The sequence below is a fragment of the Oncorhynchus kisutch genome, linkage group LG23 (assembly GCF_002021735.2).
Source record: "Oncorhynchus kisutch isolate 150728-3 linkage group LG23, Okis_V2, whole genome shotgun sequence".
NCBI classification, from domain to species: Eukaryota; Metazoa; Chordata; class Actinopteri; order Salmoniformes; family Salmonidae; genus Oncorhynchus; species Oncorhynchus kisutch.
The window spans coordinates 35580317-35593555 of record NC_034196.2 but is presented as its reverse complement, the minus strand read 5'-3'; the positions used below and the strand labels follow the sequence as shown (position 1 = coordinate 35593555).

Sequence of the window (13239 nt, the reverse complement as noted above, 5' to 3'; positions counted from 1 at the left end):
CAGGTGTAGCATGTCAAGAAGCTGATTAAACAGCATGATCATTACACAGGTGCACCTTGTGCTGGAGACAATAAAATGCCACTGTAAAATATGCAGTTTTGTCACACAACACAATGCCACACGTTTGAGGGAGTGTGCAATTGGCATGCTGACTGCAGGAATGTCCACCAGCTGTTGCCAGAGAATTGAATGTTAATTTCTATACCAACGTTGTTTTAGAGAATTTGTCAGTATGTCCAACTGGTCTCACAACCGTACACCGTGTGTATGGTGTCGTGTTGGCAAGCGGTTTGCTGATGTCAACATGGTGAACAGAGTGCCCCATGGTGGCGGTGGGATTGTGCTATGGGCAGGCATAAGCTACTGACGTCGTTCATTTCCCCCTCATCTTTCCCTTAAAGTTTCCTTAACTTTAAGTCAGTTGCACATAACTTTGTATGGTGAATTTCCCCCTTAAGTTAAGTGACCAATCTAAGGGTGCCCATGAGGTCCCTTGCTCCTTAGTGGTGCGGCGGTTTAGGGCACTGAATCTCAGACACTAGGGTTCATTACAGGCCAGGCCTGTATCACAACCGGCTGTGGTTGTCCCATTGGGTGGCGCACAATTGGCCCAGCGTTGTCTGGGTTAGGGGTTTGGCCGGGGTAGGCCGTCATTGTAGATAAAACTCAACTACTTCATTCGGTATGGATATCAATGTAAACAACATTTGTGGAGGTGAATGTTGCTTTATTCTACTCTGGTTACAAAAGGAAAACATCGATCAGCTAACAACTTAGCTAAACAATGGAGGGTGCACAAACCTTGGCTACAAAGCCAGCTTGCTAGTTAGCTATAGCTACTCTGTAAGCGAGCTTGATGTACTAGAATGTAATATAAACTAATTGAGAAAAAAAAGTAACAAGGGACATGGTTTATTATCTTAAGTAATTTGGTTATCCTGTCTTGATTGTAGAAGTTCTATTTTGCTATCTCACTAAATGAAAGCCATCTCTTTTGATGTAACATTTCGTCAGTGAATCAAGCCGTCTCGATGGTAACCAGATACTCTTACTGCCACACATGCCTTCAAACTACTGTAAAAACCCTTAAGTATGCCCTTACCTAAGGAAATATTTGAGAGGCTCTATGCAACGCCCTTAATAAATTCCCTTTAGGTAAGGGAAAATTATTCCTTTTAAGGGAAACACTTAAGATGTGTTATGCAACGGGCCCTGGCCCTTAAATGTACACGGATGGCTAATATCAGTAACATGCATGTCAAATCTCTCCTGGCTCAAAGTAGAGGAGAGATTGACTGCATCACTACTGGTCTTTATGAGTATTGATGTGTTGAAAGTACCAAACTGTCTGTTCAAACAGCTAACACACAGATTAGACACCCATACATAAACTCAGCAAAAAAAGAAACGTCCCTTTTTCAGAACCCTGTCTTTCAAAGATCATTCGTAAAAATCAAAAATCAAAACTTCACAGATCTTCATTGTGAAATGTTTAAACACAGTTTCCCATGCTTGTTCAATGAACATAAACAATTAATGAACATGCACCTGTGGAACGGTCGTTAAGGCTCTAACAGCTTACAGACGGTAGGCAATTAAGGTCAGTTATGAAAACTTAGGACACTAAAGAGGCCCTTCTACTGACTCTGAAAAACACCAAAAGAAAGATGCCCAGGGTCCCTGCTCATCTGCGTGAACGTGCCTTAGGCATGCTGCAAGGAGGCATGAGGACTGCAGATGTGACCAGGGCAATAAATTGCAATGTCCGTACTGTGAGACGCCTAAGACAGCACTACAGGGAGACAGGAAGGACAGCTGATCGTCCTCGCAATGGCAGACCACGTGTAACAACACCTGCACAGGATCGGTACATCCGAACATCACACCTGCAGGACAGGTACAGGATGGCAACAACAACTGCCTGAGTTACACCAGGAACGCACAATCAGTGCTCAGACTGTCCACAATAGGCTGGACTGAGGGCTTGTAGGCCTGTTGTAAGGCAGGTCCTCACCAGACATCACCGGCAACAACGTCGCCTATGGGCACAAACCCACCGTCGCTGGACCAGATAGGACTGGAAAAAAGTGCTCTTCACTGACGAGTCGTGGTTTTGTCTCACCAGGGGTGATGGTCGGATTCCCATTTATCGTCGAAGGAATGAGCGTTACACTGAGGCCTGTACTCTGTATCAATTTGGAGGTGGAGGGTCCGTCACAGTCTGGGGTGGTGTGTCGGCATCATCGGACTGAGCTTGTTGTCATTAGAGCCATAGCGCCATCATGACTTGATGTAACTCTCTGCCATATCAAGTAACTCAAGCGAGTAGTATCAGATTTTTTAAAAACAGATAAAACAACACCAAGGCACAACGCGGACTGTGAAGAGACACACACAAACACACACACTTTAACACACACTGTAGTTGTGGTATTTATTGTATGTGTGGATTTTATATTGTAAATTTGTAATAGAGTAATAAGGTAATGTCTTGTATGATGTATATTTTTAATGACGTAGGCTGTTGTGTTTCGCTGTGATGTAATTGGGGGGGGAGGGCATCCTCTTCTGGCTGACTGAGCATCATAACCACTGGGAACAGAGGCAGTCCAGAGACACAGCGACCCTGTCCGTAAACACCTCCCAACCACCAGCCCCACTCACACTCAGACTGGAAGGAACCGGTCAGTCACAAGCAACACAGCAAAATACCCAAGGTGGAGCCACCACTAAATCATCCAACCACCCACCCACCCACCCAAATCCCCCAAATCGACACAAGTGCCCCGAAGGCAGAGGCAATGGGTTACCCCCAGACTGAGTCTATTATAGGGGTTTTCCATTACAGCACCACTGTGTTGCCAGTCATTATACTAATGTTTTTTGGGGGAACTGTTTTTCCATAGCTAGGGTTGCTAGGGTTGACACTGAAGACTTATGAAGAGCAGAATCAACAACCTCTGCATCATCAACACAATTGCTTTGTGAGGTGGTAACAGTGGAAGGTGTTAGCCAATTATTTATATATACACTAGATGACTGATAGGGGGCACTGTATTGAAGCCATGAATTTACTCATGTCGACATTCATTTTTGACATGTTTATTTTATTACACACACAATGCATACATTAAAAGTATATGTGAGCTAAATTACTAATGTTACTGTCCCCACTACAACAACAAATACTGAAATACATGTAATGTTGTCCTTAAAACATTGAATTGAAATACTGTAGAATTCCATTCATTCCAAGGGAGGACTGCTCCTACTGGGGAGTGCCAATATGTCCGACCGGTGACTTCCAAGCCTCTCAACGGGCAATACATTGTTATGTAAATGCCAGCTGAAAAATACCAGTGGCCTTGCCTTGGTCCCAAGTCAGAGCAAGTACACTGAGGCCATGGTCCAGCGATACACTAGAGCTGGGCTGTGGAAACACAAAAGTCTCAGCCTTTTTGGTAAAACAATGGGGTGAATCCCCATTATGTATCAGTATCAGAAAGTTTAGAAATCAGAATGTATTTATATTTTCTCCCCTGTGCAAGATACACATCTGGAGATTGTATTTTGTACCATGCATGGCATATTCCCTTTAAATGATGTAAAGTTTGTGGAGGTGTAGGGCTGTGTGATGACTATCATCCCTTTGTCTTGAATTTGGTGGTCTTTCACAAGCCAGGTTGACCAATACTGACACCTATATGATATTCATAAGTACTGCAGGGTGAAGGCTCACTTTTCATAGAGATACCGGCTCTGCCAGTAGCTCCTCTCCCCCACAAACACACCATAGCTGCCATCCTAGTGCAACAGTGACAAACAAAGCAAAGTCTCTGTCTCACTGTAAATAGATTATTTGACACATTTTCACTATGTTCTTCTCACTTCTATTGTCTGATATACAATTTCTAAGCATTATAAAATATTTTGCAGGTGTCAAGTTTCATGTTCAATCATGTTTTATCCCATATGAAGTCTGTGTCTCCCTCCCACCATGTCAATGATGAGACCTGGTTGGTACAGGCTGGGATAATCATTGATCCTCCATTTGCTATGCAATATCTATGTATAGTGCTTAAGATGTGAAGTGATTCAGATGTGGTCAATTCAAACCAGGACTCAATACAAAATGTAATATTGAGTTACTTTAAAACATAAGCATGAATACATTTAGCTTTAAATTCCTTCAACAAATATGTATTCTTCTACAAAGGGACAACAATTGTTTTCAATTACATATTTTAATACTTATCTAAATATAATCAGGATTTAGTCTGTATAAGTTTTGTAAAATATTTAGATACCATGAATGAGCTATTTTGATTCAAAAGAGACCATCTAAAAGACTAATATATAGATACTATACATTTCAGCCTAAAGCAATAAACGGGGGGACCATGTGCAGTGCATTTCAAGTTTACAAAAGCGATGAGTCTGATTGCCTGCTCGTCAATGCAAGAGAAGGAGCTACATTTCAGGCAGTATGGAGTGGTATCCTTAGTTGGAGTACAATACTATAGACACAGCCTTTTCCATCCTCTTGTGGACAGAATATATGGATTCAGGCTCTGATATTTGCACTAAAGCAAAAGTGTAAAAGATAACTTATTTTTGTGGAGCTGTGCCAAGCAGAAAAAGCCCATAGCCAAATAATGACAACCATGTGTCAACATGTTTATGCATATAATTTACCCTTTATATATACATGCAGTGCGAGGACAGTGAAGACTAGGGAAACTGACACTGCCTAGCGAACACTGGGAAACATTGACAGGGGGAATTATGAGAAAATGTGTTTTTCAGAACACTGAAAGCCCCAAACTACTAAATTCTCCCTGAGGATGGAACAAAATAAATGACTTAGACCAATTTCTCTCTCCATCCTCTGGAAACTGAGTCCATGAATCAAAAAGTCAATTCATGGATCTCAGGTAAAATAAGGCCTTCAACATACAGGACAAACAGCTTTTGAGACATTAAGCCTTACAACAAATAACATATCAGCCTCGATTCACGATCCATATAACACTTAAAAGGTCCAATGCAGCCATTTTTATCTCAATATCAAATCATTTCTGGGTAACAATAAAGTACCTTACTGGGATTGTTTTCAATTAAAATGATCAAAAATAAACAAAAATAGCTTCTTCTCAAAGAGCAATTTCTCAAGCAAGAATTTCACTAGGACTGTCTGGGAATGGTCTGAGTTAGAAGGGGAAAACAGAAAATGTGCTGTTATGGGCGGAGAGGTTTGGAACTCTTTATTGGTCTATTAACTAATTTACAGCATGGTGACGTCACCATGGAAGGCCAAACTCCATCCCACCAAAACAAGCTGAAAATTCAGGCAGTCTTTTCAAACAGCTCTTATACTAACAGGGCATTATAATTTTCACAATTTCACAGATTTATTCCAACGTCAGTGTGGAAATATACATATAAAACACAAGAAAATCTTGTTTTTGACTGCACTGGGCCTTTAATATGAATCATTTCAGTCAAATGTATGATAAAATAAATAAAACATCACAATGCAATGCTAGCAATCCCTCATTTGATTTCAGTAAAACAAAAAAGAGATTCAAGTCTGGTTCAAGTTAAAGAAAATGACCTTAAAGTGCATTATTAAGTGTTTCTTGTTTAAGTGCAGTGAGATGAAGCTTGGTGGTGGAAGTGTTTGCACATTGTAGTTTAAATGTAATGGTGCAAAACGAGAGACCTCATGCACACAGGTCCTCATTCACACAGACCATGGCCCTGTCCCATTGCAGATATTTTTCTCCATTATACGGCCCTGGAGACAGAGCACTCCCACGCTTGCTGATGCTGTGTCTGCCAGTGCCTTGCACTTTGACGAAGGCCGCACTACGCCACCACGCCCTCACAGACTTATTGAAAAGGGACATAGAATATCCTGCACCCTGGAAATTCACGCATTTACAGACTGTAGACTTCAGGTGCAGAGAAGGTCCCAGAGGAACAAATGTCAAATCAGGACTTCCAGTCTGAAATGTTAAACAGGTAGTGACAACATAACACCTCAAACCTTGATCAATAGGTAGGCTAATCATTGTGTGTTGCATCATAATTGCTAAATACAATATATAAACAGTTGCTGAATATGTTGTTATAGTATTGTAACTAAACTTATATGCTAGCAGCATCTAATATTTGAGTGCTGTCTGTACGGACCACATTTAAATAAATATCTGGTTACAATACAAAAATAAATTAGCATCAAGACACACACATCTTCTTACCAGCTGTTTTAAGTGGACAATAAGACACTATGGGTATTCAACCTGCATCACCTTTTCAGTTCAAATCAGTTTAACATTCTTATCAAGTCAAACAATGAGAAAAAGGAAAACCACAGTTTGGATTTCTTTGAATGGGGCAAAACAATACAGGAATTAATCAGTTAAACCAAAATTCTGAGTTGAGGTTTTTCTCCCTCGAGACAAATTTGCCACAGCTAGTGCCCTAATAGTTGCCGAATTGGGGAGTGCTGCGTTAAAGGGGGACAGATAATACATAAGAACATTTTAGATGACAATCAGAAAAGCCCTTTGTCGGGAATTAGGCTTTGGTTGTCTTTCACAAGCCATTTACTTGATATGTGCTCCCCCAGTTGATTTGGTCAACCTGGTCAGTCCCCAGGTCCACCATAATGCAACAGTCACGAACAAAAGCGGCTTCTTGGTCCCTAAATACATTATTATTAGCAAACTTCAAGCTGGTTGGAGATTGTTGGTGTTCCAGTGAAGAGATTGCTTTTTAGTTAACCTGCGTCTTCGTGTTTGATTTAAAAAAAGCCAACAGTGGACTCATGGTGAAGTGCCTCTGGACTGATAACAAAATAACACATTAAATAATGATGATTAAAGGTTACATCTATGAGAGAGGATCCCCATACCTCCCTCCAAGTCACAGTGTCTGTCCACATCCGTCCATCACTTCATTTAGTCCAAAGTTCTCCAACCCTGTTCCTGGTAGGGGGGTTGGAGCTACCCTCCTGGAGTTTTTGCAGGACAGTAGCTCTCCAGGAACAGGGTTGGAGAATCCCGTTTTAGTTGTTTGTGTTGTAGTATATATCTCCCCCTTCCTTCCACCTCGACCCACCTGTCCTCATAACATTCACAGAATGAGACGTTTCCAACAACCCCTTCTTTCCAAGTCACCTGCTCCGTTGCTTGGCAACTCTTCTCACTCAGTCTCCTACTCTTCGCTCTCCTTTTTTTCTCTCCAAAAAGAAAAGCAAAAAAATAACCCTTTGGTTTTTAGGGGAGGTGCTCTCTCCCTTTCCTCCTGGTCCTCACCGAGACACGACCCCCAAGCTTATCTTGAGGTTCTCGTAGACCACGTAGCTGATGCTGACTGCTGGAATGACCTTCATGAAGTTCGGGGCCAGGCCCCGGTAGAGTCCAAACACACCCTCAGTCTTCACGATGTGTTTAAACAGCCCTGACATGGTCATCTGGGGACCGCCCTCGATGGTGGCTGAGGGGACACAACATGAGAGGAAGATGGATGAGAGACAAGAAATACACATCAACACTAGGGATGTACCGATCTGGAAACAAAGTACATTTTTTATTTATTTAACCAGGTTGGCTAGTTGAGAACAAGTTCTCATTTACAACTGCGACCTGGCCAAGATAAAACAAAGCAGTGCGACACAAACAACAACAGAGTTTCACATGGAATAAACAAGCGTACAGTCAATAACACAATAGAAAAAAAGGCGTGAGGTGGTAAGGCAATAAATAGGCCATAGTAGCGAAGTAATTTAGCAAATTAACACTGGAGTGATAGATGAGCAGATGGTGATGAAATAATGGTGTGCAAAAGAGCAGAAAAGTAAATAAAAACAATATGGGAGTGAGGTAGGTAGATTGGATGGGATATTTACAGATTGGCTATGTACAGCTGCAGCGATCGGTTAGCTGCTCAGATAACTGATGTTTAAAGTTAGTGAGGGAAAGATAAGTCCCCAGCTTCAGCTATTTTTGCAATTCATTCCAGTCATTGGCAGTAGAGAATTGGAAGGAAAGGCAGCCAAAGGAGGTGTTGGCTTTGGGGAAGACCAGTGAGATATACCTGCTGGAGCACGTGCTACGGGTGGGTGTTGTTATCGTGACCAGTGAACTGAGATAAGGCAGAGCTTTACTTTAGCATAGACTTATTGATGACCTGGAGCCAGTGGGTCTGGCGACGAATATGTAGCGAGGGCCAGCTAACTAGAGCATACAGGTTGTAGTGGTGGGTGGTATAAGGGGCTTTGGTGACAAAATGGATGGTACTGTGATAGACTTCATCCAGTTTGCTGAGTAGAGTATTGGAAGCTATTTTGTAAATGACAATCGCCGAAGTCGAGGATCGGTCGGATAGTCAGTTTTACGAGGGTATCTTTGGCAGTGTGAGTGAAGGAGGCTTTGTTGCGAAGTCGATTCTAGATTTAATTTTGGATTGGAGATGTTTAATATGAGTCTGGAAGGAGGGTTTACAGTCTAGCCAGACACCTAGGTATTTGTAGTTAGAGTAGTGATGCTAGAGTAGTGATGCTAGTCGGGCAGAGGGGTGCGGGCAGCGAACGGTTGAAAAGCATGCATTTAGTTTGACTAGCGTTTAAGAGCAGTTGGAGGCCACGGAAGGAGTGTTGTATGGCATTGAAGCTTGTTTGGGGGTTAGTTAACACAGTGTCCAACTAAGGGCCAGATGTATACAGAATGGTGTCGTCTGCGTAGAGGTGCATCAGGGAATCACCCGCAGCAAGAGCGGCATCGTTGATATATACAGAGAAAAGAGTCGGCCCGAGAATTTAACCCTGTGGTACCCCCATAGAGACTGCCAGAGGCCCGGACAACAAGCCCTCTGACTTGACACACTGAACTCTGTCTGAGAAGTAGTTGGTGAACCAAGCGAGGCAGTCATTTGAGAAACCAAGGCTGTTGAGTCTAAGAATACGGGGATTGACCGAGTCGAAAGCTTTTGGCCAGGTCAATGAAGACGGCTGCACAGTACTGTCTTTTATCGATGGCGGTTATGATATCGTTTAGTACCTTGAGCGTGGCTGAGGTGCACCAGTGACTAGCTCGAAAACCGGATTGCACAGTGGAGAAGGTACAGTGGGATTCGAAATGGTCAGTGATCTGTTTATTAACTTGGCTTTCGAAGACTTTAGAAAGGCAGGACACGATGGATATAGGTCTATAACAGTTTGGGTTTAGAGTGTCATCCTCTTTGAAGAGAGGGATGATCGCGGAAGCTTTCCAATCTTTAGGGATCTAGGACGATACGAAAGAGAGGTTGAGCAGACTGGTAATAGGGGTTCCACCAATGGAGGCGGATAATTTTAGAGAGGGTCCAGATTGTCTAGCCCAGCTGATTTGTACAGGTCCAGGTTTTGCAGCTCTTTCAGAACATCAGCTATCTGGATTTGGGTGAAGGAGAAGCTGGGGAGGCTTGGGCAAGTAGCTGCGGGAGGTGCGGAGCTGTTGACCGGGGTTGGGGTAGCCAGGAGGAAAGCATTCTTGAAATTCTCGATTATCGTGGATTTATTGGTGGTGACAGTGTTACCTAGCCTCAGCGCAGTGGGCAGCTGGGAGGAGGTGCTCTTATTCTCCATGGACTTTACAGTATCCCAGAACATTTTGGAGTGAGAGCTACAGGATGCTAATTTCTGTCTGAAGAAGCTAGCCTTTGCTTTCCTAACTCCCTGTGTATATTGGTTCCTGACTTCCCTGAAAAGTTGCATATCGCGGGGACTATTCGGTGCTAGTGCAGTCCGCCACAGGATGTTTTTGTGCTGGTCGAGGGCAGTCAGTTCTGGAGTAAACCAAGGGCTACATCTGTTCTTAGTTCTACATTTTTTGAAAGGGGCATGTTTTTTTAACCTCTTGAAGCTAGAGGGGGCACTATTTTTATGTTTGGAGAAATAACGTTCCCAAAGTAAACAACCTATTTCTCAGGACCAGATGCTAGAATATGCATATAATTGACAGATTAGGATAGAAAACACTCAAGTTTCCAAAACTGTAAAAATATTGTCTGTGAGTATAACAGAACTGATATTGCAGGCGAAAGCCTGAGAAAAATCCAATCAGGAAGGGACTCTTATATAGAAAGCTCTGCATTCCTATGCGTCCCTATTGAGCAGTGGATGAGATATCAACCAGATTCCCTTTTCTATGGCTTCCCTAATGTGTCTAGTGTGAACCTGAACGTCAACATTGCGTCAGTGGTCAGCTGAAGTCTCTCAGAGTGTTTTGTGCGTAAAGGACAAATGCGGCCATTGTTTCTCTCTTTCCTACTAAGAAGCCATCTGTCCCGACGGATATATTATCGAATAGATATTTGAAAAACACCTTGAGGCTTGATTATAAACAACGTTTGCCATGTTTCTGTCGATATTATGGAGCTAATTTGGAATATTTTTCGGCTTTGTAGTGGCCGCAATTTCCGGTCGATTTCTCAGCCAAACGTGAAGAACAAACAGAGCTATTTCACCTACAAAAATAATATTTTTGGAAAAAAGGAACATTTTGCTATCTAACTGGGAGTCTTGTGAGTGAAAACTCACTCACAAGCTCAAAGGTAAACGATTTAATTTGATTGCTTTTCTGATTTTTGTGACCAGGTTGCCTGCTGCTAGCTAGTCATAATGCTATGCTAGGCTATCGATAAACTTACACAAATGATTGTCTTGCTTTGGCTGTATAGCATATTTTCAAAATCTGAGATGACAGGGTGATTAACAAAAGGCTAAGCTGTGTTTCAATATATTTCACTTGTGATTTCATGAATAGGAATATTTTCTGGTAATATTTATGTCTGTTGCGTTATGCTAATTAGTGTCAGTTGATGATTACGCTCCTGGGAGGGGTAGTATCAAGAGGTTTTAAAGGGATATCAACCAGATTCCTTTTCCTATCGCTTCCTCAAGGTGTCAACAGTGTTCAGACATAGTTTCAGGCTTTTATTTTGAAAAATGAGCCAGAACGATAACATCGTGTCAAGTGGTCACATGAGTTTTGCTCGCGCAACAGAGTTTGGATAGGTATTGCTTTTCCCTCTCTTACTGTGAAAGACATTTGCAGTTGATATATTATCGATTATATATTTTAAAAACACATTTGACATGTTTCTGTGGACATTCCGGATATTATTTGGAATTTGTCTGCGTTGTCGTGACCGCTCTTTCCTGTGGATTTCTGAACATAATGCGCCAAACAAAGGGAGGTATTTTGGATATAAAAATCGTCTTTATTGAACAAAAGGAACATTTTTTGTGTAACTGGGAGTCTCGGGAGTGAAAACATCCGAAGATCAAAGGTAAATGATTAATTTGACTGCTTTTCTGATTTTCGTGACCAAGCTACCTGATGCTAAGTGTACTTAATGTTTTGTCATGCGATCGATACATTTAAACGCTTGGATTGCTTTCGCTGTAAAGCATAATTTCAAAATCTGAGACGACAGGTGGATTAACAAAAGGCTAAACTGTGCAATATTGCACTTGTGATTTCATGAATATTAATATTTTTTGTAATATTATTTGACTGAGGCGCTATGCTATTCAGCGGTTGCTGATGACAATTATCCCGCTTAAGGGATGGGTAGCGTTAAGATGGTGAGGAAATTACTTTTAAAGAACGACCAGGCATCCTCGACTGACGGGATGAGGTCAATATCCTTCCAGGATACCCGGGCCAGGTCAATTAGAAAGGCCTGCTTGCAGAAGTGTTTTAGGGAGCGTTTGACACTGATGAGGGGTGGTCATTTGACCGCGGACCCATAACGGATGCAGGGAATGAGGCAGTGTCCGCTGAGATCCTGATTGAAAACAGCAGAGGTGTATTTGGAGGGCAAGTTGGTCAGGATAATATCTATGAGGGTGCCCATGTAAACGGATGTAGGGTTGTACCTGGTTGGTTCCTTGATAATTTGTGAGAGATTGAGGGCATCAAGTTTAGATTGTAGGACTGCCGGGGTGTTAAGCTTATCCCAGTTTAGGTCACCTAACCGAAAGAACTCTGAAGATAGATGGGGGGCTATCAATTCACATATGGTGACCAGGGCACAGGGAGAGACTTATTTCTGGAGAGATTAATTTTTAAAATTAGAAGCTCAAACTGTTTTGGAATAGACCTGGAAAGTATGGCAGAACTTTGCAGGCTAACTCCTCCCCCTTTGGCAGTTCTATCTTGACAGAAAATGTTGTAGTTGGGTATGGAAATCTCAGAATGTCGACAACTATCTGATATGGCAACTATATATATAACATCTGTAATAAAATACACTACCCCTGTACCCCTCCACCAGTACGGAGACAGACATATTATGCATCCCCAATTAACACATTCCATTGTACCACCGATTATGGTTGGTCCATGAACCAACACTGTCACCAATTAATTCTATGCAAGTGATCTAATGAAACTTCCAAATAGAAATGGGCAGAGGGCGTACCTTGTGCCTGCATGCGGGTCCTGACCAGGGCCAGGGGGTAGCTAGCCAGCTGGCCACAGGTGCTGGAAGTGGTACCGCAGGCTAAAAGGACAAACACCCCGGGGTCTGCACTGTCTGTGGCATAGCGCTGCAGCCACGAGTTCTTCAGAGTCTGGATGGAGGAGACAATGAAAGAAATAGACAATGAGGTTAGTTGTAGAGAAAGTAGATGTGTGGTAGCAAGAGATATGACAGTGAGACTAACATTATTAAACAACTTCCTTTCAATTCCCTCCATTCACTCACACCCACCTCGTAGACGGCCAGGTCAATGCCAGCGTAGGGGATGATGCCTATCAAGTTGGGAATGTAGCCCTTGTAGAAGGCGGCCATGCCCTCCTTCCGGAAGATGTGTTTGGCACAGTCAGCGATGCCAGAGAACTGTCCCGTCTTCCTCAGGGCTAGGCGGGTCTTTAACACCTCCATGGGGTAGATGCTGCTCTGAGCGATGGCTCCAGCCAGGGATCCAGCCACAAACCTCTCCAGGATGCCCAGGGTCTCCTGGTTGCTGCCTATCAACCGTTTGATCTGGACAAGAACAACTATTGTTAGTGTCAGTTCTGAACAACTAGGACATGAGGACCTAGTTAAGTCAAACATGTTAAGTGACAGTTGCATAACATTTTTACTCTGAGTATGTTTCTAGACAGAGTCTGAAGGAGTTGTTGATACCACATCTTTCATTGGCTTCAATTGACAACACTAGAAAGGGTCCCGTCATGTCAA

The 13239-nt window shown here is 42.6% G+C and overlaps 1 protein-coding gene across 5 annotated transcripts in view; it reads right to left on the bottom strand.

Moving 5' to 3' along the window:
- Positions 1–4677: 4677 nt before the first annotated feature.
- Positions 4678–13239, bottom strand: part of slc25a25b (solute carrier family 25 member 25b) — a 52856-nt gene continuing 44294 nt past the window's right edge. For all 5 annotated transcript variants that reach the window (XM_031802747.1, XM_020458254.2, XM_031802748.1 and 2 more), the window contains 3 exons: positions 12766–13041; positions 12475–12625; positions 4678–7503 (listed from right to left, as the gene is read on the bottom strand). In XM_031802747.1, coding sequence (XP_031658607.1) covers positions 7319–7503; positions 12475–12625; positions 12766–13041 — 612 coding nt within the window. In that variant the 3' untranslated portion in view covers positions 4678–7318. The remainder of the gene's footprint in view (positions 7504–12474; positions 12626–12765; positions 13042–13239) is intronic.